This window comes from Cyrtonyx montezumae, unplaced genomic scaffold (assembly GCF_038088225.1).
Source record: "Cyrtonyx montezumae isolate F1298 unplaced genomic scaffold, pur_monq_1.0 scaffold_34, whole genome shotgun sequence".
NCBI classification, from domain to species: Eukaryota; Metazoa; Chordata; class Aves; order Galliformes; family Odontophoridae; genus Cyrtonyx; species Cyrtonyx montezumae.
Genome location: NW_027072039.1, coordinates 3,284,700 through 3,311,413, shown reverse-complemented (window position 1 = coordinate 3,311,413; position 26,714 = coordinate 3,284,700). Strand labels below are relative to the sequence as shown.

Here is a 26,714-nt window from a genome sequence, read left to right as displayed (position 1 = left end):
AGCTGCCACCAGAGATGAGGATGGAGGAATGAGTTAGGAATATTTTTAGTCATATTTCAAGTGACTATTCTTATGCAAAACAAAGGGAATCTGTCTTTACCTGTGTATATTTTCTTCCAGCTTTTTCACCTTCAGCTCATCCTCTTCTGACTGCTTCCTTCTGGCTTCTTCTTCTTCTGCAGAGCCAGCAGGAATTCCCTGCAGCAGCCATTTTTCCCGAAGAGCTTTTGACTATCAGGAAGGAAAACAAATAGCTTTAGCAACAGACAGGAAAAAAACTACCTTAAGACTGAGAAGGAGCTACCTCTGAATCTGAATTTTAGATATCTACCACTGAATTACAAACAGCTGCATTGAGCAGTGAATTCTGGGGAGTCTGTTAGATGCTTATACAAATTTAGTAGTATCAGATATACAATATACACTGTGTTTACCATCTATGCCTTAGTTTGAAATTATTTTTTGTTCCTAATAAAAACAAGAGTTCAATCCAACCAAATGAGTCAGTTCTGCAAGAACTTAAGGCTTTGAAAAAAAAGCCTAGATCTCTCATAAATGATAAAACATGTACTGGAAGGGCTAAGCTCATAAACATCTTAGATCTTCAAAAGAAAATTAAAAATAGAGTGGTATGTTCAATGTGTAGTGCATTTCATGAAAGATAAAATCACTCCACTATTAAATTAATGAAACGGTGCTTTTATTTATATGACAGATCACTGACATGTGTTCAGACACACAGCATGTATATCTATACATTCAAGCAAGCACGCACATTATCTTTCAGCCAGAAACCTGTTAAAACAAATACAAGTTGTTCAGAAACTGTGGGCATACAAGGGTGCAGCATTGCTACAGAAAACAGCAATAGCTTATAATCTGGAAAAGAATCCAGGGGATTTTGCTGTGCTTTTCATCACCAAAAACATGCCAACAACTTCACCTAACCACTGTGTGGTCCGGCTGTGGCTCACCCCGAGGGAGATCAGCCATGGAGATGCACTGCTGCCAGCAATCCTTTCAGCAGCTCATCAGCCTGCTTGTCTTGGCCAAATCCATCTCAGGGGATGCTGACAGGACGTGGTCTCATTGGACTCCCTCGCTGAAAGAAAGATCAACAGCCCAAAGCCATGCTGGGCTTTGGGACTTGGCAAGAGGGGAGTGGAGAGGTGGAAACATTGGTCAGCCAGGGAACTGACAAACTAACCCTTGCCTTGGCCAGAGAAGGGAGCTTTGATTCTGAATTTCCAAAGTGGTTGGAAATGCTTGTTCAGGAGGTGTGTGAAAGCATGCATCCTCTCCAGAAAAGAGAAGTCTAAAAAGGAAATCTTCAGTTCAGAGAAACTGAATTTTAGAGGCTGCTTGAATGTACACTGTCAGTCTTTTCAATTACGTGCTTGTAGCTGGAAGAGAATCTGATTTTTGCGAACTACATACAAAGAAAAAAACACTCACCACGAAAAGTAGGCTTCAAACTCAGCCCAAAATAGAAAGCTTTTTGACATGAGAGACTGAGCTTAGTTAGTTCTTCAGTGTATATATAGACACAGTATCTATGCACAAGCTATTCTTGTCTCTGCATGGCCTATTTGACATCAAGCAATTATATTTTAAAAAGGCAGCAGACATGGAGCAAAACAAAAGACAAGTGGATTAGGCTCAGTTTTACTCATAGTTGCTGTGTCATCTGAGGTGTTCATAAAACATTAAGGACATCTACCTTCATCCACAGCCTCTCCATCTCATTAGTCCTTTTGCTGTCACTTCCACCTACTAGTGCTTCCAACTATCTCTTGTGGGCTGGTAGTAAGATTTTCTAGTGGGACCTTTGCTTGAAGTCAGATGACTGCTGCCCAGGAGGACCTCATCATCTTCTCTAGCCCAGTGGTACTACTGGATTGTCCCCTCTGTGGAGGACTGCCAGACATACAGAAAATAAATCAGACTACAGTAGTCAAAGAGGGATTTGCAGGTCATGACTTCACATCTTTTGGGTGCTACGCATTTAAAATCTTGTGCTTATCTTTAGCATTTAAGAGGTCTCTGCATCACAGCTCAGAGGGATCCCTTCTGCAATACATCCAGTTCATAGCAGTATGAAAGCTGATGGCTCCTTAGAGACGGTGTGTCTTTTCTTTAAAGTGAGATGCAGCATGCAGCCTTGTCTGTTTCAAACCACTCATAGATATGGCTCCAGAAGTCCTAAAAAAGCCCTTGGCAAAGTGCTGTTTGGACAAATCAAGAGACATTTAGCTTCCAGTCACTCCTCATTTGCTACAGGAGGATAGATAAAATTCAGGCTTTTTTTTCAGTGTGACTTAACAGCCTTTGCATGATGATGTTCAGTCAGGGGAGTCCAGTCTCTTCAGTACAACCACTGTGCACCAAGGAAGGTATTTTGTGCAGATTTAGTTCTGGCCTTTGTTTATGTGAAACATATAAGCTACAGACTCACATGATTTCTTTTTCCCAGAAGCTTCTTTACTTTTTTTTTTTTTTTTTGACCTATGAATGGCATATATTTGAAACTGGAAAGCATCAATGGGATTTTTTAAAGACATATTTAGAGACAAGAATCCTATGATCTACTAAAAATCCTCCCTCTTGGGTGAAATGTTAGTGTATTTTATCTAAGCCAGAAAAACTGGTAGCTTTGATGTTTTTGGCTCTCCTTTGTAAGGTAAAAATGAAGGCAATCATTAAAGAATCCAGACAAGACTCTGGAAATGGAAACATTTATAAGGACCACTTCCTAAAGTTCAGCAAATCTTTCTGCCAATAAATTGAATTTACATCTTTTTATACACCCACTGCAAACTCAACAGGCAAACATGCATGCACACATCGGGGTACTGTGCACAACAGCTTTGCTGGCTGTGGGACCTATTCTGCTCTACCAGATCCTTGGCATGGCACTCAGGCAGTAGATCAAACTGGAAAAATCTCTCACCAACCAAAGCAAACATTTTCCAGGCCATTTTCATCAGACACCTGGAAGGAAGGCTTAGACAGATCTGAAGGGACCAAGGGCATGTCAGGCAAAGAGGGAGGTGGTGGTACAGCTGTGTGGGATGCTTTGACACAGCTCCCATGTGTCTAACAGTGCAGTGAGGCAGTCAGCATTGAAGCTGGCTAGCCAGATGCAGGACAGAGTCAGATGTGTTAGGAAACAGAATAAAGCTCAGAGCCTGAAGTCAGCTCACCATCTGAGCTACCTCCAGTTAACAACAACAGCCTATAGTTAAAGCAATCACATGCTAGCATTTCATCATTGCCCTTCCATCATTACCTGATGCATGCCTTAACTCTCTACTGCATCTTGGAACTTCTCTATGCAGCAACGTTGTGCCGTATGGTTAGACATTGCTGAAAGGGCAGAGCACTGCAAGAGTGGGCAGTGACACCACTGTAAATATACAGCCATTTGTACAGCTCACTCCATAATGGAGTGTGAATACACTGTACTATTAGAAAGCAACATTTCACTGGTACACCGATCAGCAACTCTATCTACAGTTTGGTATAAGTATTCCTTCATTTACTGAGAGAGTACAATTTCTTCAGGGCTAAATCCTTCAGTAGAAATTAAATCATGCCATTTAAAAGGGCTCTCTGCTACCGAAGTGGAAAGGGCAGTGGGATTGCACTGCACTAGGTCTCTGCAGCTTTCAGGTGATTGGTTTCTCTGCACACAAGGGAGATGGCAGAGATACCTAGCATCTCTGTGTTTATTTTGCAAGCAGAGGAAAGCAGATTGATTTTCCTCACTGTGCTAAAAGAAAAAAAAAAAAGTAAACAGGTCACAATTCTGTGAACAAATTGTGTTGAGGATAGAAATAAGTGAATAGATGTTGGAGAGAACAGAAAGAAGCCATTGCCAATGTCTGAATACAGGAGACAGACACAGTGACAGCCACAAATGCAGTGCTCGACTCCCTTATGTGCCATCAATTTCATTTTCATACTTCAGGACAGTAAAACCCAACAGCTTGAAGTTGTTTACATTTAGTACATTCAAGGAAATAAAGCATAACCCCTTGAATGAACACAGTAGAATAGCTGCAATGAAAAAAATGTCTTCTCTTTCAATGTTGGATTTTACTTTAATATTGCATAAAATGTTTAACTACTGGGAAAGAATATATTATATAAAATAAATCATTTTGTCCACATTTCCATTCCCTGATATGCCACCAAAGGACCTTATGAGCCACCTCTGGATTGCCCCTGCTGGTGATTAATTCAACCCATCAGTCTTGCTGGACTTCCTTGGATAAACATTGTTCATAAAGAAAAACACATTTCTAGTCCCGCACAAGTGCAGTGTATTCACCTGATGCCAAGAGGCATTTGCCAGGTTTGCCATTTGATTCTCTGTGATAATATAGAGGATCCTGTGCTGCTACCTTTTTATTTTTTCCTTCTCTCTCTCTCCTCTTTATCTTTCTAATTTACAAATGGCTATAGGAGCAATCACTACTGCCCCTCCTTCAGAGCAGTGCTTGCTGAAGTGCTTCTGTGGCAGCTCAGTAGATTTTCAAGGAAGCTGATCATCTCAAAAAGAAACAAAGGTCAAAAGTTAACCAAAGATAGCCTCCTTCAGTAAAATATGCCTGATCTTGAGAAGCACTGTGAGATGTGGATGATTCAGGATACCGACGCACTTCTGTGCTGCAGAACACGGACAATAATTAGCCCTGGTGTAATTCTACTGAAATCAGTAGTGCTACATCAAAGACAGTATTGCTGAAATCTTTGCCAAATTGAAATGCTGCCAAAAATGTTTTGGTTTTAATGTTTGAAGATCACTAGGCGCTAACAGTATAGTGCTGGGAATGAAGTGATTTCTCCCCTGCTTGGATTCAGTTCTTCTACCCTAACAAAATACGGATGCAGGAGTCTGGTTCTTTGTGTTTTCAAATCTGTATATATCTAATGTCTAGTGAAAAACAATGCAGCAAACCTTCCCCTTCAACTGGCAGCATGGCAGTGAGGTATTTGTCCCAAATCTAAAAAAGGCTTCTCAAACTGTGTTTCTGAATGATGCTGCAGCTTTTCACTTTCTGGTAGCTGAACTGATGTCCAGGCTGATGAAGACTTTCCATACACGGTGTTTCAGCAAAAGAGAATCTGTTCTCAATACAGAGATGAGATATGGTCTTCTGCTTCATTGTGAGATGGATGCATCCTTACAAGTTGTGAGTGGAACAGAACAGGAAGCAAATTCAAGCTCACTGGGATGATCTGGGAAACAGCATTTTGCTTCTCTGCTAAACATTCTGTTACCTTTCCCATCATCTAAGACACTTGGTACAACCCAAGGAACATACTTGCATAATACAATGGTATGATGCAAACACTGTCCAGGTTAGGGAATGAAGTCATGCTGAAAAACTTGTCAGCTTGACCACAGTCTTGACCTCAGCCATAATGTCACACTTAGGACACGTATAATTCAACACCAACAAAGTGCAAGGTGGTGAACCTTAGCCAGCTCACTTAGAAATACTGTATCAATGAATATCTTAAATATTCTATTTAGAGTTCAAGATTTTATTGACCAAAATTTTCTTTGAAATATTTGGTGGAATTGATGTCCCAGGAAATATTTTTTTGAGAAACACACATTCAGACCAGGAGTCACAGATGTTTTCCAGCAGTCAGTCAATGTGCATTTAGAAGGTGCTGCGACACTGTGGTGTGCACATCTCATCCCCTGCTTCTGCCTTGGTGAGAGGCACAACTGTAGCTCCCTCATGGAATTTGCACACTCTGACTTTTTAAAAACTCTCAGGGACAGAAATTGAAGCTGTACAGATTGAGGTCCAATTAGGCTCTCCTTGTAAAGAAAAGGAGCCAATTGTTTTACGTTCCCAGTGTAAGCTTCCTATCCATTAGTAAGATCACCAGTGTAAATATTTTGTGTGTTTTGCTTTTAAATTGCTCTGGTCACATATTTTATTTAGCTTTGTAAACCAAGCAGACAGTTTGTTTCCACACAGAGATGAAGAAATAAAACCCAAGCTCCTTCAGCTGAAGGGAAACCCACCACAGCAAGAGGTGCTGTCGAGATTGCAAGAAAGAAGATGACCGGTTTGTGTCTCTTCTGCTCAGATCTTTCATCAGCCTCAGAGCCCAAGGCTGTATGGGTTATCGACATGGAAGGGAATCATAGGCATGGAGTGATGCAAGCAAAATTTTTTAATATTCATAATTAAGACTTCAGATGACATTGAGACAAAAAACAACAGTAAGGCGAAATGTTAGTTGAACATGAGTTCTCCACATATATATATATATTTCATATGTCTGGGCTACCAAGAAGCTTTTCTTGAAGTAACAAGTGAAAATAATCACAGTGTTACCTAAGCTGGACAGCTGGGATTTATTTTTCAATGTCTTTGGGAAGTCTGCTAGAGTTTTCAGATTTCTTCAAGGTAGGATGACAATGATGGCTCTGCCCAATTATTCCATACTTAACTCAGGCATGAGTGAACTGAACTGTCCCTGTAGGCACAGTATGAAGGCACATATTGTTAAAGTGATACCAAAAATGAGGGCACAAAGAGTCCCAGGGTGGTGGCTTGACCTGGAAATGAATGGCCCAGGGAGGCCATGAGATCTCCATCCTGGGCAAGAATCCAAATGCAATGTGATGGGAGCAATCTGATCCCATTGGTGAGGGTACATGGAGACCTGTGGGGTTCACTCATACATAAATTACTGTACCACTCCATGAGAATTTCCTTGTTTCCCAGGGAATTTTGGAGCCAGAGTAAGAAGTAGTCTTAAGCTAGACAAAGGACACTGGACATGGTGCCGCTACATAAAAATTGAATAAGAACCTCTTTTGCAAACACACACATGAAAAAATATTGATCACATTTTTACCTCCTAGAGTCAGAAATTTAGGTATGTTTTGGTTTTCTCTATAAGTACTCATTCAGTGTTTTTAAAGGAAACAAAAATGGTTTTGAGAGAAAATAATAATACAAACAAACAAAAAACAACACAACAAATCGAATTAACTCCTTTCGGAATGGTTCACAAACTGAGAATTTGAAAACTGGCAATCCTCTTTCCCCAAAATAAATAGTCTTTGCTCCTTATCGTCACTACCACACTGCTACTGTCATCTTTACTATTATCTTCTGAAAGAATAGTTACCTCTCTGCATTAAATCTGTCCTTGGCTACAGTTTACCATTCCTTCCAACACACACTATCAGTCAACAGAGAGCAAAAGCTGTTTTTTAGGGTTCCTTTTTTTTTTCTTTCTCTCTCTCTCATCTTAACAGTTCTTATATTTGTTGTTTTAGAAAGCTGAATTTGGGTCATGTGAATTTATCCTTGAGAGCCTATCTATCCATTAGGAAAAGCTGGCATTGAAGCAAGATGTAAACATCCTCGAGCTACTTTAATACAGTATGGCTGAAATGAAAACTGCTGGCGTGGCTTTGACCTGCTCTGAGGACACTGCTCCTGGTGGAAACCTGAGTGCTAGTGTGGTGACTGTATGGGGATACATCCAACATAGCCAGTCTGTGGCCATCCCAGAATAACTCTTCCCCACTCTGAAGTACACCACAGTCAATCATTATTTTTTCCTAAATAAATGTGTTCTTAGAGGGATAAACTGGTGAAAATGCTGACATGCATTCAGCTATGTGGCAATGATATGCATGCCAGAGAGAAAGGTGAGCACAAGCACGAAAGCGTTCACATTTTTATTGCATGCAACTTGTGCAGTTTGTCTGCAGAAGCCATTCTGCTACAGTTAAAAGATTTTATTTGAGGATAAAAACGTTGCTTTCTGATTTCTTGAGAAGAAAATGGGGATTTCTGAAATCTCTCCTTTCCAAACACTACTTCTCTGCAAGGATATCCTGCAATTTAATTCCCTGTGAGCAATTCAGAAATAGCCATCACCCCAGCTCCTTAGGCTACACAGCCCTATTCCTTCTTCATTTTTTGGCTGATGAGTCTGGATTTCTTTTCTGGATGATAAAAGAGACACACAGAGTCAGAATGTCTCTCTTCTCAGCTTGAGTTCTCGTGGGAAGTGGGCTCTCCAGGGAAGGAATGGCGCCAGCACAAAGATGCTGATTCAAAGAAGGGACTGAACAAGGATCCCCTATATGCTCTGGAAATGGAAATTTCTCTCTGAATTAGTTCTCAGTCTCTCCATGCTCAAGAAACATGGTTGGAAAATGGAGCTGGCAGAAACTTCCAGCCTCTCAGAGGTGTGGTGGGCTCCAGCATGTTAAACAAAGAGGGTCAGCCTGAGACTACCAAAGCACATTGCATACCAGAAAGAGTGCTCAGCTATTGGAAAGAACAGGGTCTGGAGGTTATTGCACTGATCCTATGAAGAACAGCCTGTTGATGGCACCACCGAATATTTTTTGTGTGCTTGGATGAGTTAGTATTCAGTTTAAAGGTTTATTTACTTGAAATTCATATAAGAACTCATGATAAAAGAGTAGCAAAATTCCCTCATTTGCAGAAACTATCATCTCCCCTTTTCCACACCGTTGCATTTACCATATACATTCACATAGATGGGTATGTCTATTTGTATTCTCCAATAGTAGTTTTTTCTAGACCAGAATAAATTGTAGCTAACAATATAATTTTGAAATAATCAAGTTAAAATTCATTTTTGGATAAGGTAGTGTCAGCTTAAAACAATATCATAACACAGCAACATAAAAAAAAATTCCCCTCCTTCAAAGTAAAGGTATAATTATGTTATAGATTAAGTGTTCATGAATTGCATACTTTAAGAAATAGTTGTTAACAGAAATAGGTCCCTCATACCACTCCAGAAATAAAATAACTGTTGTAAATGGATTGATTGTAATAGTAAAGTAGAAGCAGAGAAGTTATTTTTCATTCAATTAGGAGGTTTTGTGCTGTTTATTTTATTACCAGCTGCCACGAAACAGAGCCACAGTAAATTACTGAAATTCATCTACTGATAGAGGCAGTGAGATCTTGGAAGAAGCTGTCTGTCCTGATGTTTATCTCAAATAGTGAACAGCTTATCAGGACTGGCCCACTGCACTTTCACCTAGCTGAGCAAAGCTGTTGGTGCTCAGAGGTTGTACCTTCAGTGAAACTCATCAGGCAAAATTAGGGTTTGATTTCCTAATTGAGTTCCTCAACTCAACTTATCGTGCTGATAGATACTGACTTTACATAAGCTGCCTATTTTTTTTTTTAAATACAAGGCTATTAGCACTTGAAGCTCCCATGGACTTGGAAAGAGTCTTGAAAAGGATGGATTTTGTAAATCACCTCTTATTAGAGCAAAACAGCCTTTTCAGTCTCAAGAAAAGGGGCTTCAAAACACCTCTTTTCCTCCATTATCCACGGCTTGTTCAATGAGGCATTTAATTGTAACTCAGACAAACATGCCTCCTGCATTCAACAGAGCACCTAGAAAGCCCATGAGCACCATGTGGATACTCTGCCTATAAAAATGCTTAACTTCCAGAAACTCATTCAAGTGAGGAAATTCAATCTTCAAGAGTCTACACTGCACCAGACTGTCTCCCACTTCAGGTTTACATGTTTTAATTACCCAGAAATTCACATAAACTATTAATATTGGAATAATATTTTTGCCCCAGTGTCATCAGCGATTAGTCAGTTTCTCAGAAATCTTTGCAAAATGTGTTTCTAAAAGCCCCATTCAGGTTTAAAGTGGATATTTGCTACCTCCATTGCTTGCTGGACTGTTCTGCCTAGGGCAAGAGGGCAGTATCTGTAGTTCACTTATTTTCAACCAGGTATGTAGCAAGGGAAAATGAATTAATGAGTAGTAAAGTAAGTCATCATGCCAGAGGACTAATTGGCATCAGCAAATTGAACACTGTAGGCAATCTGGAATAAATATTTGCAATAAATTATTTCTATTAGATATTTTTCCTACGTGAACAAAATTACCAGAAATTAGCAGAACCCCTGCAGCTTTCAAATCTTTTATTAGGTAGCCAAACATGCTATTTTACACAGTGCATTTTATGAGAAAATCTGGCAGCATACAAAAACAAACCAAACCCATTAAATTCTGGTGCAAATATCTTAGGGTGAACTCAACCTTTTAGACTTTGCAGGATCAACCCAGATACTGCAGACACAGGATTAACCCAGATATTATTTTCAAAGGCTTCTCCACAGTTGATTTTAATGAACACTAATGCAAAGTCGTTACAATCCACAGTGACATTAACACCCTCACAGCATTTAAAGTAAATACAGGGGCATTCCAGGCAATTCTGCTCTTTCTGACCTGTATTTGTGGCTGGTTGTGTATTGGTTACAATCCACACAGTTCAGGAAATGAACCGTACTTTACCTAGCATTTCCAAAGGAAGATGGATGTCTTTATGTTAGGCTGAGATATGTCTGGAGGCAACATTACCAGCAGACGTGGAGCCATTGCCAGCACAGCAACCTGAGGGAGGGCCTTGGGGAGATGGGGAGAACGAACAGTTTCTCGAATGCCAAGTACCATTTTGGCCAGCACCCTGCTGTTTCCAATAAGCAACCGTTGCACTGAACAAAGTACAACAGGAGAATGCAGCTTCACTTGATATGTCTCCATGAATAATGGGAAATAATCTTGGGCAGTGCCTCTTTATCTCCTCCTCCCCCCTCCCTTTCTTTTTATTAAAAAAAAATCTTGTTTTGTATCTGTCCTCCTTCTATTTGCCTTGCAGCAGTTAGGGATGAATCCTGAAATCCCAGTGAGGTGATGCAGGCAGTTTTTGGAGCAACTGTCAGTAAGTCCTCCTCACTGAAGGCCACACACTTTTCCTCTGATGACAATTGAGGACACTGAACGGAGGGGTTGAGGACCTCTTACCATAGCTCTTCATAGTTCATCCTTACACCCAGGATTACAGAACTTATGTATGACCACTGTATTAGCTGAGGAAGCTGTTGTCTTAAACGTCTGTGCCCTGATCTACCTTTTGCTTCCTGTGTGATTATTGCTCTTGCTCCAGGCTGTGAGCTAACTAACATAGAGATTTAGTTAATTTTCAAATGCACTAGTCAAGAAATCCACGCAGAGAGCCTGAACTGTGGCTAGTGGTAACCATCATAGCAGGACTGGAGCCAGCTGACCCCACTGCACCACAACAAGGGGTTGGCTTTCCCCTGAGGAGGATGATAAAATGCAGTTTAGCAGCAGCTACATCACAAGAAATCAGATGAAGTAGAGCAGTTGCTGGAACTGGCTTCCCAAAGGGTTCTGCTTAAAGAATTTCATGAAAAGCATAATTCAGTTAGATTGGAAACAGTTAATATGATAAAGGAAGCACTCTGCAGCAAAAAAGAAAGCAAGCAAGCATCATGAAGGCACTGGAAAGGCTGCCCTGATGCATCAGCCTATGCTGGTAAGACAAAATTCTCTCTTGCCTGAGACCCAGGGCCACCTGAATGAAACAGCAACTCCTGTTACCTCACAGAAACTCAGTCACATTTCTGATGGCACCAGAGACAATGTGTGCCATCTGTAGATTTACAGTGAACCTGATGGGGCACTCGTGTGGGCTGCATTCAATTGCTTGAGTTTAATTGCATTACGTTTGCCAGAAAATTAGGCATAGTTTATGGAACAGGATGGTAGGGTTTTGGAGATGCAGAGGAAAGATCCTGCCTGTGGCTTAGCTGGAAGCCTGATCTTCCAGTTCAGGCGTGGGCAGAAGAGACATTCAGCACAGCACATCCCCATGCAGGTGCTCATACAATTACTGCACAAGCAACCTAAAATCTCTCTCTTTTTTTTTAAATCACAACCCGGCTCACTTGCTGCAAGGAAAAATTGTCCAGTCCTCATCATTTTTCTGAGATATTTTAATTACTGAATTTCTTAGGCTTCCCTACGGAGGGAATCTAATGAGATTTGACCACAAATGCACACTGATTACAAAAAAGGTCTCACATACCACTCTGTTCCCTTTGCTGCGCATAAATGTAAAGGCATACTGCTACTGGCAGATGATAGAAATAACCAGAACGGCATTCAGTTGATGTTATCTGCAGCTGTCATGGAGTCCAAGAGGAATGGGGATGGCTTGGCACCCTGCTAAAAAGGTGCCTCCCCATGTAGACATACCCATATGCATCAGCACTCTCCCTGCATGTGCGTGCACACCCATGCTATTCTCCCTCGTACTCCTAACAACTTAATCCTACAATTAAAGGTCTGCACACACACACACACGCATGCTGTCACACACACACAGACACAACTAATGACAGGTACCAGCACAATCTAACACAGATCTGCAGGCAGCAAGTGCTTGCTGAAGCCATACAGTGCACACCCAACCTGCAGCGACTGGTGTCTTGTCATTGTGTATAATAAACAGCAGCACTCTGTTACAGCAGCACGGCTGTGCTGCCGGAGCTCACACCCTGCCAGCCCCATCTCTGCAACACAGTTCTGGGCATGAAGCATGCACAGAGACATGCAGGCAGTACTGATCACTGCAAGAGACAGGCTCCAGCAGAAAGAGCTGCTTCATGTCAGAGTGGGCTTTTCCCAGCTTCCCGACATGTGATCCACATCTCTAATAATGAACAGATTCAGTCAATCCATCCTTTCTGGCATCAATCCCTTACCTTGAAATGCTGCAGCTGAAGTATCTGGTCCTCAAGCTGTTGTCTCTTCCCTTCTATTTCCGTCTGCCTTTTCCTTTTCTCCTTGGAAAAAATAATATGAGGGAGGGAGAGAGAGAGGGAGAGAGAAAGAGAGAGAGGGAGATCGTCAGAGAAATGGAGGCTTTAAGGGTAAGCAGATTCATACGAACACGCAGGCAGCCACACACATCTGTGCAGGTGCCACCAGTCCCATTTCACCTGTGCTCTGCTTGCTGGCTTGCAGGAGCTGCCTGCTGGGAGGGTGCCAGCCCCGACTCTCCGATCGTTCACCAACAGGAGAAATTCTCCTCACTGGCTGCCGGCAGCCGGAGCAGCAACAGCGTGCACAGTCCCAGAGGAGGGGAGAAAAAATTGCAGGTCGGAGGGAAGTTAAAGGGACACGGATGCACTTTTTTGTGCTCTACGCTGGGCCAGGAATGTGCAAGGTCAACAGAGGACATCAGGGCAGAAGGCAGATGGTGAGGTAACCAGACTGTACCAGGCTTATTTGCAGTGCAAATGGGACAGATAGCCCCGTCCGAAGCAACCACATGCACTAGCAGCTGGCTTGTGCTAGCTCCCAGAGGCTGGGCTGACTGAGCATCTCCAAGGACACAGCGACCATGTCCACAGCTGGTGATTTTTAAGGTCACCTCCAAAAACATGGATACAAGCCCGTGCTGGGCAGCAGGATCTCACAGCTGTTTCAGGAGGAGATCTACCTGTCTTTCTCCTCCCCCACTCTTACAAAACACCCAGTGGTTGCTTTTCCTAAGTCTGCCATGCCTTGTGAGGGCTCCCCTCAGCTACTCTGCTCTGGGTTGAACCAAGGGTTTGTTCAGCTGCAAGTACATCTTGTCCTCCAGACTCTTCACTGTTTTTTTAGCCCTTCTTTGGGCATTCTCTAATAGTTCCACATCAGTTTTAAATTGTGGTACTCAAACCTGTGTGCAGCATGGAGCGCAGTGAGACATCCTATCTCCTTGCACCCCAAGTTATAGTTGGTGCTTTTGTCTCCAGGGCATTTGTGCTAGTTTTTACTGCAACACCACCCTTTTTTTTCCATTGCCTGTTGAACATATGTTTTTATTTTAATGCTTCAGTAGCTGTAAGGTTGGTCTTGAAGACATTTAAGGATTCCTCAAGTCCCCAGAGTAATTTTTCTGTTCTACTTCTGGATGTCCTACTGGGAATTCTCCACTTTCTAGGGATTTCAAGCCTTTATGTCTCATCCTCAAGGGACATATGATATGTTATCACTTATACACAAATGATTTATGTTTATACTGAACCTCAAACCAAGGCACTTTGAATGAAAGCCCTACATTTACAAAGAAGATCAGGAAACTTTTAATGATGTGTTCACTCAAAACATAGAGTCAAAAACCTGGACAACTCATGTTGAAGACCAAGACATAACATCTTGACCTTGTAGGTCCTTTCCAACCTTGTGATTCTATGATTCTATGATTCCATGAAGGGGATGAGAGCACTTTATCAGTGAACTCTGAAGAGGCAAAGTGGCCAATGATGCATATTCCAAACAGCTCTGTAATACACTGCATAGTCATACACTCTGGTTGTGTGTGTAGAGATACACACACACACTCACATAACTGTCTGAAAAGCTTAATAATATTACTGTTGAACAAAAACATTTCGCTCAAGTTGTTTTGGAACAAGAGAACTGGATTTTTGGATGACTAAAATGTCACAAATCATGCCTGTCTTCAGCTGACAACTTGAAATCTCAGTGCTCTGTTCTTGCAGAAGACAGTTTGCATTGTGCACACACAGACATTCAAAATTTACGTACGCATCTTTAAAACCCCTCTTTATATAAAATTGATAGCACAAGGAACATTCTTCCTGCCTCTTCTCCAATCCTCTTCTTCCCTCTGCACTTTTGAATGGAGAAGGATATTGCATGGCTCTGAGGCTAAAAAACATCTACATGCTTCAGAGCTTTCTCCTTTTTTTTTTCCTCCTTGTTTTTGTTTTTCTCTCTCTTATATATTTATCTATTTTATTTTCTGAGCCTACAGTATTAACAACGTACCTCAGAGTGGAAAAGCCTAGGAGTATTTTCTCTGCTATTTCCTCAAATAAGTGGACAGGCATAGGTCAGAATAAAGTGGTCATAAAAGCTGTTCCAGTTAATGGCCTAATATTCTCAGAATAAGGAAATCCTTTCCTGTTTGTGCTGAGCTGAACAGATCAACATAATGTTAGAATCTGATGTATGTGAGGATTAACACCCCACATCATATGTGCCATAGGGCACTTACATCTTCAAAGTTAACTGACCTACATTTCTATGTGCTTATTGATACATATATATGTTTCTACCCTTTAAAAAAGCTCTCCTGACAAAACACATGATGGAAATCACCAGTGTGCCTTCTCTGTCTGGCTGTGTCATGCTTTATAATGGATGTGACAAGACAGCCTTATAAAACATAGATGGAAACTTATTTTCTTTGAGAGAAAGGGAAAGCACTTAGAGTATTTTCCCTGCAGGCAACAACACAGCAGGCATTAAAATGCTTGAACTACTTACTAACTAGTGGGCTTCTGTGGAGTTAAACTGGAATATTGCTTACAATACCATTTCCCTTGCCCTCAGCCTAACCACATACCTCCACTCATCATCATTTTGTACCATGGCTGAGTGTAAGGAGTATGATGGCAGAAGTAGTTTGATTTTTTTTTTCTTCTGAAGGCTGCACGAACTGTAGCATGGACATTGAGCTGTCAGGACTTTTCACCTTCAGGTCACTCAGTCACATTAATGGTGGGTTTCTCCCATTCACTGAGATCTGTGACTACAAATGTTGCTGGTATGTGTGGGCATGTTATGGAAAGATGTGGTAGAAGACTGGACAGGCTAATAAAAGTTTCACAGAGAACAGTATCAAGGGTTTTAGACATTCATTAGATGAAACAAATTCTCATTCAGGAACTGAAAGCAAGAGGATGTAGAGCTCATGCATAAACCTGTACGTGTTCCTCCCACTTTATTACGCTCATCTACTTTTAGATATCTTTCTTTTTCCAATCATGCCTATTCAATTTCTGACTTACTTTGGCTCCCAGCACCAGGAAAATATAGCACTTGAAACAAACAGATTCACTCCAAACAGCTCTGTTTCAATACATACCCTCTCTGACAACACAGTGAATTCAATTGCTTCAGCTCTATCTGTTGGTGCTAGTCACCCCCGAGAAATGAACCAGAGGACCCTGCCAGCCTCAGCCATTCTATCCTTTTGTGATGAAATCAAGATGTGAAAACCCTCTCTGTGACCGAAGTGTTACCTACACTTCCAAGGACCAAAGTCATATTTCAGTATGCTCTTGCAGGTGTTTCCATTATTATTATGTCTCCAACCTGAGAGGTTTTCTTAGCAGCAGCCTCAGTTTTGACAAAAAAATTTACCCTAAAACCCAAGTGAAGCTAGCAAGGCAAGGGAGAAATGGCTAGGCATGACCTGGGACTGAGGAAGACACCAACCTAAATCCCAAGAGAGCAATAGGATGAGATGTTGCACAGTTTCTGTACATTTTTAGGATGCTGCTGAAAGCTGTAGGTTGGGGTGCCAAACAGTTACTCAGACCCAGTTCCTTGGTATTCTGTGGACAAAAAGTTGTTTATTTTATTTATTTATTTATTTTGAAAGTGAAGAGGTTGTAAAAACTAGGTTTATAGGGAGTGGTGAAAACAGCCACGAAAGCCAGATTTGCTGTTCTACAATAGGCTTATCACAACATATTTGTATCTCTTCGAGGTGTTTCCTTCTTCCTTCCTGCTTTCGTTAAGAATAAAAGCAATCATCATGGGTTGTTACCTTTACAGAACGGTAGAGTACAATGCACAGCCAGAACACTTAGAATATCTGGGATGTTTACAAGTTAAACAAGACTAACTCTACATTCTTCGCCAAAAATACTAGGAACATGGGAAAGTGAAAGTACACAACTTTTTACTCAGAGACCCAAATGATGGGAAAGGAACACAGGTCAAAGAGCAAGTTGACTCACATCTTGAAATCTACTTTGCAAAAACTTTGTATTTAGGAGTTCACTTTTGATGACAAAAACAGAACATGGAAGCCATGAGTTTATTTCCCTTTATGAGACTCCTGGTTTTAGAAAGAAAACAATATATAAGTCTATAAAAAACGAGTAGAAGAGAAAGAGAGAGAGCATGAAATGGAGACCTACTACTACAGGAATGGAATGGAAAAAGCAAATAGGCATCTAATACGTTGTAGGGTAGAAAGGGCATCAACAAAACTGGATGGAGCAGATTCAGAGTCAGGCCATGAGTCTCCATTAAAACTTGTCATCTCAGGGTGCCATGGGAACTGTGAGATGGAAGAGGCTTCAAGAGAACCTGGTCACAGCCAGATAAGAGGGATACTGTAAATGATGCCTCAAAAATTGAGTTACACTGGGTTCATTAACCCCCTGGATCAGAGATTTATTTGAGGGTGATGAAGTACTTTGGAAATATTCATATTCTAGTGCATGTGCTAACACCACCTATTTTACAGTCTTGTCAGAGGTGGGATGTGGGAGTTTATATCTGAGTTGGGACAGCTGCTCTCATGTTACATTTGATCAAAATTATTTTGAGCTTAGTGTCAGACATGCCAAACCATTCCAGTCAAAAAAGAAATAAAATCAAAGGAAATATAAAGCCTTGAAAAAAAAACCAAAATCAAAACAACCACATTATACTAAAATGCTTCTCTTTGACACCGCAGTCGTAGAATACATCATTTTTCCATTGCAAAGTCATTTCTGGTATTGCTCTGAAATTTTCTTCCACAGAGTGTGAAGAAATGCAGAGATTATGCAGCCTGCAGACTGATGTCTGTTTGAGCAGAAGCATGCACCTCTAAAGCTGTGTCAATCCTTGGGGCAATGAAGCCTTGGGGAAGCCCTCTGCTCCACTCATCCTGGCAAGAGCACCTGTTTTTATTGGGCTCAAGCCAGCTCAGATACGTGCAGAAAGCACTCCACCAGAACAACGCAGAAACTGAGTGCTATTTAACTGACTTCACTGAGGAAACATGCCCAGACCCGAGGGCAGGCTATGGCTTACACTGCAGGTATGGAGGAATGCACAGTGGAAAAATGAATAGAAAACAGACTGTACACAAACTCAGTGGAGCTTGGGTCATGTGCTGGATGCTGAGAGCCTAGAGGACATGGGCAGCACAACTCTGAAAGGTGACTGGCCATTTCCACAAAAAGCTTTCCTGGTGTCTTCATCTTTCGTGTCAAACAAGAATCCAGGCAGACGAAGGGGAAGGAGTGGAGGTTAGTGAGCTCCCACTTACTGTTCCAAAATGCACCAAAAAAATGACATATGCAGAGGAAAGTTACAGTCTTCTTCAAAGCAAGGAAAGCAGTCATAGAGATATATCTTGAAAGAATCACATGAATTTATTTGGCAAGGAATTATTTTCTCCACTCTGTGAAGTTGCCAGATATTATTCTCTGCTCACTTAAGTCTCACAGATTTTTAGGACAGTTAGTATGGGAACAAACACACAAAAAGAGCTTCTGACACCTCATTTTTCTGTTGCCAGCTCAAGGGCATGTAGAACCTGGGGAAAAGGAGAATCTGGATTCTGTAAATGACTTCTGCCTAGAATGATTTAAAGAAATTCCTCCTTGTGCCTTCACAGAAGCTGAATCTTTCCTCAGGTTGTGGTTTAATTGGCTATCCTCAGCTGGAATAATGCAAAACAAACATGCCTGAGAGACTGGCAGCAGGGTGCCTGCTGTGTTTGGATAACCAGCTCCTATTGCCAGGACAAGACAGAGGAAACCCATCATCCTGCCAAGGCTGGACATGGCTGCACTTGGAGGAAGTCTCATTGTGATGGGAAGTTATGCAACCTCTGTACTGGCCTGTGTAGTCTCCTCTTTCTAGAAACAAGAGTTTTGTGTTTACTTTTTCCTGCAGTACCCTCTCTGTTTATCCCCAGAAACCCATGGGCAACAGGTAGATCCTTGTGTCTATATAAAATGAGCTGGGGATGATTTATCTATATCTGTGCACAGTTTCTGACCTTAGAAAGACTTTCTACTATGTGCTCCTGAGTAGCAGGTAAGAAATAGGCACTTTGACCTGTACTTAAAAGTCTTGATGTATGGGAAGGTTATTGGCTACAACACAGATTTATGATTTGGTGGGTTATTTGGGTATGAACAGCAGGAGCTCATATGCAGCAGACTGAAATCCACCTAAAGGTAAAGCCCAGGCTTTGCTGTCTTTCTCAGCTATATGTGTACTGAGAAGCAAAGGAAAGAGGATCTTTCACCTCCTGTCCTGTGGAACTGCAGATTGTTTAAAACTGGAGATTACTCCACAAGTACTGATTTAGACAGACAGCGTGGCATAGTGTGCAAGAAATAGCATGGATTGGGCACAGAATAGATTTACATCACAGAGACAGAGCATAGCGAGATAACAAGCAGGATGGCCTGGAAGTTACAGATTTTTTTTGTTTCTCATCTGTCAAAAATGTTCCTGCTAAGTGTAGAACCACTTGCAGACAGCTGTACCTTCAAGGTGAAGAAAGGAAGATGCCCTTAGGCTGGAAATACACCTGTATTCTTTGCAGCCTATTCTCTAGTCATGAATGTTAGAGAAGTGAGTTATGTACAAGAACTGAGTGGTTTGAAAGAAATAAAGACATGCCAATTCAAGTGCTTCTGACAAAGGAACAGTTGTCTCTGGTCTGCAACTCACTTTCACGCTGATGTTGTCACCTGCATGCAGAATAACTTTTCTTGCTTGGATTTTCTTAGGGAAAACACACTTACTTAGAAAATTCATTTTCACCATTTCTCTGAAATGCTGCTGCTGTTTAGATGTCTAACAGACAGAATATCCTTGTGTGGTGATGAAAGATGGATTTCTCATGTTCTAATCTGCCATGTAAGAGAGATCAGCGTCCCTGTGCTCTTTGTATGCAGTTCTAGATGACCATAACAGTCACTGTTTAGGACATTAGAGGAGGAGTTCACCCAAACAGAGCCCTGTAAGATTCACTTCTGCTCAGGGCTTCTAGATATGAGCATTTCATAGCTGCTGTGAGCCCACTACCAACATCATACCTGTGACTGCAAAGGGCAAAGACATCCAAGAAGAGAAAAGCTCTTCCTTTTCGAATGCAACAGCTACCATTTGGTTGCAGCAAAAACTTATCTTCCCTAAAGGCTTAACAACTGTAACTGCCTGGTCACCACATCCAACCACCATCGTGCACACGGACAATGACCGCTTAATTAGTATCACCATGCAACTCAAACAACAAATGAAAGGACGGCGCAACTCCCAGAGCAACAGCTCTTAATGAAGAGTGATGAACACAGGAAGGAATTTCCTTTTGAAAAATTCCCTCATTAGCATTTTTGAAAGAGGACACAAAAGAAAAATGTCTCAATGAGATTATGAGACAAAATTATCTTGGAGAAATCATAGCTCCTTTGATATCCTGTGGGGAAATTTCCACTGAGGTGAAACCATCAACCTCATTTTGGAGTGACTAAATTTTACCCGAGATTTTCTTTGTTCTCTTAATGCTCCCACGTCACTGGAAGTCGTGGTTCAGGTCTAACCCACCAATGCTTTTGGCTGGACAACCCCCCATAATGAATCCCTAAAGTATGAAAAGTTTTGGTAATGTCTTCCCTCCTCCCAAATCTGAACTGAAACTGTATATAGGCTGAGGAATAAAGTCACACCTTCCTATGCATTTACAATTTGATCAAGGTTGTCAGCTCTTAGATCATTTCATGTATTGGAGTTCAAGTATTTTTTTGCAAAGGTCTTCCTTATTTTCGTCTGGAAGATGTGACATGACAAGACAGCAAACAGATGTCAAATGAGCAGAAAAACACCTATACAGTGCTGATGTTGTCCTGTAAAGCAGGCACTAATCATGCTACAACATCCATTAAGGAATTTGTGACTCTTCCATGAAGAAATGAAAAACAAATCACAAGATTTTAGTCCCAACACATATAAGCTGAAACTCTGATCCTCTACACTGCTTTTCCCTTAAGCCTGGTGAGGATCTTTAATCATTGTTTTTTGCTCAATGACAAAGATGAGAATCACAAAGGCTATGATTTCAGCAGAATTAATTTTCCCTTGCTGCACATATGCCAGACATCCACACTTCAAGAAATTTCCCTAGGACACAGAAGATGATGCAGGAAGAAGAAATTAGACTTTCAGCTGTGGGAAGGGAACAAACTGGTCTTGCTAGTCAGCACAGAGCAATGTCTGGAGCCACTGGGACAAGACAGCACAAATTCTGATACCTGACTCATATCCAACTTTTTTTCTGCATATTATTTTCAAACTAATGATAGAAAAGACCCAGAAGAAGGAATTATACACAAAGCTGGGCTTTGTGTTTTAATCCTTGCAGCCTGGCTGGATTAGACAATGATTTCAGCGTCTTGGTGTCTCACATCAAAATGTTTTTACTGCATTGCTGTCTCCTACTTGTGAGCATGGCAGGGTGCCTGCTGGCACCAAAGCTGTCCATGCTGACCTGTGTGGCACAGTGCTGTGTCTCCTTCTATCACAGTGGAGTTGAGCTGCTGGACTGTGAGTGGTTCCTCTATCACCAGAAAATACTTCTTGTTGTCTAAGAGATACTGCTGTTAGCTTAAGATCCTTCCCCTAAGCTTTTGTCCAACTATGGTCATGAAATGAGGATGCTCAGATAGTCTGATGCTTGGGGATCTGCTAACACAAGTTGCAGTTGGTAGTGTGTTTGAGCCCTAATCTCAGCATTCAGGAAGAAAAGACTGCTTTGTTTTATAGCAGGAAGAAAGAAGGAGACAAGAATCCCTACGGGCACAGGGAGATGCAGCCACGAGTCTAGGACTTGCCACTTTCCAGTTATCAGAATCCTTTCAATCTGGTGATGCAGATGAGATTATACACAAATTAAGAAGCAAATCACTGCTCTGGCTAAGATTTATCTCTGAACGGATTCTTAACAGCCCATAGCAATGGGCTGGGTTCCTCTTAACCAACCTAGAAGATCCAGCTCATCTGTGCCTTTTAAAGACTGACCCAGGTTTCAGGAGTCATCAATGCCCCTTTCCAGATGGAAGATAAACTCTCTGTTGAGTCCCATTATGGCCAGACATGGCATCCTCACAGCACTGTGGGGTTTCTCCCACTCACCATTGAGTCATGTTACTCCAACAGGAGACCACAGAGAGACCAGAGAACATAAATGATGAATACAGTCATGACTGTGAGGGTGGATATGTCTATCTGCTTGGCAAGAAAGAAGCATGCTTAGTATGTGATATGGGCGTGCTAAAAATCCTACCCAGCCTTAGCTTTGGCATCTTGCCTATGCAGCACATAAAAGAATTTCATCTCCAACCAGCTTGCTCTAAAGGTTATTTCATCTGACAGGTGTAGGATCACATGTCTCAATACTGAACTTCAGCAGTACATGGGAGGTAGTACTGCTATGTCCTACCTATAGGTAAGTCATCCCAAAATTTTCTTCATTAATGGGAGCAGTTAACACACCACACTATGGATTGCATAACAAATCTGTTATCTGCTCAGCTTCTTCCTGAACTGTCAGAGGCAGAGATTGCCCTGGCCTCAGCAACATGAGCAGACAACACAGCAGCTTTCCACCAGCGTGCACCATTAAGAGGGAAGACTTGCACGAACACACCACGTGTTTGCCTGGTTCTTCATGGATAGGTTACTGGCAGATCCTCAAGGGAGGTTTCTTGAGGCTCAGGCAATGCTGGAGCTACAGACCATGAATGCTCTGGGCTGCAGAAACAGCATGTGGATGGATGCTTGGTGTCTGTCTGCTTTGATGATAGGCTCCAAAGCCTGGATCTGCTTGTAAATGGGCAGATTTCTGCCGTGCTTTTTAAGGTGTTATCCTGCAGAAAACTGTCAGGGTTACTCTGTGTTTTGCACCCCTGCTGCAGCTTCTCTGCAATTCACATCCCACAAGTGCCTGGGATTTCACAGCTTCAAGGTCATCCCTGGAGTGAGTGCAACTGCTGCTTGACTTGTACAGGTTTACCTACACAGGTACTTGGGGGATTCAAGCAAGAAATGCTGTAAATTTTGGATGGATTTCAGTTAGCAGACGTACCTGACAGGCTTATAACCGTTTGAACTGTTTATTAAACAGCAATTAGCATAGCAAAACACACCAATCAACAAACAAAACCCATAACCAAGACAGCAGAGCGAGGCCCTGCCGTTGTAACTTCAGGGATGTGGCTTGATTCCTCCACCAATGGGGCCTCTTCTGAACCTCAACAAGGTGCCATGTGGTTGCTATATAACCACTCCTCAACAGCTCCTCTACTTTTGCCTTTGTCTCGTGTAGATCTCTGAGATAAAGAGGTGATCCCTCTCTCCATTATATGCAACTTGGTTTTGAAATGCCTCTTCTCCTCCTTCCTCAGAGCTCTTCTGTCAGATTTTCTCTTTCACTAGCTGAAATATAGACACCTGCAGCATATTCTCCTAGGGAGCTGAAGCAGGAACAGGACTCAAACACAGGTAGGTTCTGTTCCCAAAGTCATGCTCTTTCTTCCTCCTACTGTTACTCCATCCTGATATGCAGGTGATGCTATTTTGCACATATGGGAATGTTCTGGATAAGGGTCAGGTCTGTCTCTACAAACATCCCAAGAGCTGTTTCACCTTCCTACAACAGGTAGCTTAGCTGCATCCAGAGATTTAGGTAACATTAATTAAATCAGTAACCTGTCATCATCTGCTGCTATCTTCAGTCTTTTACTCTGAGCAGCCCTATAAGATTTCCTGATCAAGGATCTGTTTTCATTCAGATCTGTGTGAAATGAATCTTCCTCTCTGCTTCTAAATTCATATCCTAAGCGAAGAAGCAAAATCCAGCTTGCAGAAACACTACAATCTTTACATAATTTATACATTTTCTCATAAGGACATCTAAAAATGAAGGTCTGACACTTTAAGCTGAGTAGTTCAAACAATAACAGAGCAGAGCATCAGCTCTGAGATCTCTACCACGCAGTCCAGTTGAAATACAACCAGGGTGCAGATCCCTGAACATTTAAATGGAAAAACCTTTAGAAATGTGCTCAAAATGCAGAAGACAGCCGAGAGAGAAAGCTCCATGTAAATTCCCTCATCTACTTCTCATTCTCTAGAATAAGGTCATAATGTAAATCTGAGTTCAACCAAGTATTTGCTCTACTCTTAAATGAACCAGCATAATCTCCAGCTAGTTGTGTTCTCCCCACATTTAGCAGCATTGTGACAAATATGTGCCCTCCCAAAAGCTCAGTCAAAATGGAAGCTGTGCTGAAGTGGATTTGGCACTTCAAGTGTCAGAGGCGGGCTTTGTGTTGGAGAATGTGGAAAGCAAAAGCATGCCTTGCTAAGTCAGCTACATCTAATGGATCTGTCCCTGGTGGCAAGTTGCACCATTGTTTCTGAGTCATTGCTGGCCTTGCTTGAGCAGAGCTGGCTTTCTGAGTCTGTAGAGCAGGCTGTGTCGTTCTTGATCTCATTACTAGCAAACCGTCTTGGAGATATTCAGTTACTTTAACACAGAGTTCATATTGTCTTTTTTCAGCTAGGAGAGTGCCAAGACATTCTCAACGATATTTGAAAAGTCGTGGCAATTAGGTGAAGTCCCTGGTGACTGGAAAAAAGGCAACACTGCTCCCATTTTTAAGAAGGGTAAAAAGGATGACCCCTGGAACTACTGACCTGTCAGTCGCACATCTGTGCCAGGAAAGATCACGGAGCAGATCTTCCTGGATGCTATGCTAAGGTGTATGGAAAACAGAAAAGTAGTATGGGAGAGCCAGCATGGCTTCACCAAGGGCAAATCCTGCCACGCCAACCAAGTGGTTTTTATGATGGTGTCATTGCATTAGTGGACACGCCACTTATATCATCTATCTGGACTTCAGTGAGGCCTTTGACATGGTACTCCACAGCATCCTTCTCTCCAAACTGGAAAGATAGAAATTTGATGGGTGGACTATTCAGTGAATGCAGAACTGTCTGCAGGATCAATCTGGAGAGTGGTGGTCAATGGGTCAGCGTCTGCACGGAGATTGGTGATGAGTGCTGTCCCACAGGGGTTAGTGCTGGGACAGATACTCATCTTCATCAGGGACATTGGGGTCAAGTGCACCCTCAATAAGAGTGCTGATGACACCAAACTGTGGGGTGTGGTCAACACACCTGATAGGTTATCAACCAGAGAGGGCTAGACAGGCTTTAGCTGTGGGCCCAGGTGAATGTCACTTCAACAAGTCCAAGTGCAAGTTCTTGCGCCTGGATCGTAGCAACCCCGAGTAACAATACCAGACAGGGGATAAAAGGACTGTGCAGCCCTGTCAAAAGTGATCTGGGGGTAGTGTTAGTTTGCAAGCCAGACATGAGCCAGCAACGTGCCCTTGCAACCCAGAAAGCCAAACATATCCTGGGCTGCAACAAAAGAAGCGTAGTCAGCAGAGTGAGGGAGGTGATCCTGCCCCTCTGTTCTGCACTGGTGACGCCTCACCTGAAGCTCTGCATTCAGATGTGGAGTCCTCAGCACAGGATAGGCATGGACATGCTGGAGTGTGTCCAGAGGAGGGCCACAAAAATACTCCAAGAGATGGAAAACCTCTCCTGCGAGGAAAAAGCTGAAAGAGCTGCAGTTGTTTGCAGATGAGTTTTTCACCTCTTCACATTTTCATGAAAACTGATGTCTTGGTAGTGAACTATTTACATCTTCCACACAAAGCCAAGCTGAAGCCTGGCTTTCTGCCTGGATGGCAAACTTTCACAGTTTAAATGAGCACAGCTGACCCACACATCTTTACAGGTATCTCCAGGAGGGGTCATCAGTCATAACCCACAGCCCACGGAAAGCAGATCCAGAGCTTTTATAGGGATGTCAGGAGAGCCTGGGAGCAGTGCTGCATATTTGCTTCCAGGTGCAGGTGAGACGACAAAGTGACCTAGTCCTCTGAATGTTGACACTCATGTGGCATGTAGTTCACAATGAAAGAATCCAAGGAAGCTTTTTCTGAGGTCTGGAAGCCAGTGAGCAACCAGTCCTGTGTTGGAGGATCTTATGAGCCCCAGAGCTCAAGCCAGTGCCACAACTTTCTGCAAATGCCCTTGCAGGAGGAGACCAAAGAGTTCCCACGAGGAAAGCAATTAGAGGCCTCAGAAAAATCCAATTAGAAAGCTATTTTATTTTTGTCAAATGAGACTTGTGTTCCTCACAGTGTGTAGTTTTACAAAATTAATTCTATGTAAGGTCATTTAAAAAGGGAAAACTACCTCCATCCTCCTCCAGCCCTGCTGTTCACTGACTTGTTTCTTTGGTGGCCCTTCTGGATCTCACAACACATGGCAGTTACAGCACTACCCAAGCTATCCTGATGTGGCTTCCAACTGCTCTGCTGTCAGAGACAGGGAACTTTATTTAGTCTGCAAGCCCTTATGGTAAAGACAGTCTCACTATTCCATGTTTGTACAAAATTTAACATGAAGAGGTACTAGTTGCTGCCAGGGGGTCGTTATGTTATGGTAACAACAGCATCACTGCCAGACCCAACTGCTATGCATGAGACTTTTATGCAAACTAAACTGATTCTCAAAACCTGAGTCCAGATGGATCAGACTCTGGATTTTGTGAATTTTTGTAACTCATATCTTTGCATGGGCGCTGTAGAGAATACCATTGTTTTCTTTCAGGATGAAACAACTGTAATATTGCTGCTTTTTTTCTCCTGTCACTTATTAGCATGTTAGCACAAGCAGAGTTGAAGCTCGAGGAAGAACACATTCAACCCTAACAATATTCAACAGTGCTGTAGATGGACACTGATGAAATCAAGATGTTCTCTAACTGTCTGGGGAAAAGATTCCTACAGTGATGGCTCATAAAAGCAGGGGAAACTAATTATCCACAAAGACTTGCTCAAGATTCATGGCTTGTTTACATGATTCAAGCCTTTTTTTTCTGT

At 42.1% G+C, this 26,714-nt stretch overlaps 1 protein-coding gene across 3 annotated transcripts in view; it reads right to left on the bottom strand.

Moving 5' to 3' along the window:
- The window catches only part of PALM2AKAP2 (PALM2 and AKAP2 fusion), a 237,905-nt gene that overhangs the window by 183,026 nt on the left and 28,165 nt on the right, over positions 1-26,714 (bottom strand). For all 3 annotated transcript variants that reach the window (XM_065745187.1, XM_065745188.1, XM_065745189.1), the window contains exons 2-3: positions 12,639-12,719; positions 101-231 (exon numbers count right to left, since the gene is read on the bottom strand). In XM_065745187.1, the coding sequence (XP_065601259.1) occupies positions 101-231; positions 12,639-12,719 (212 nt within the window). The remainder of the gene's footprint in view (positions 1-100; positions 232-12,638; positions 12,720-26,714) is intronic.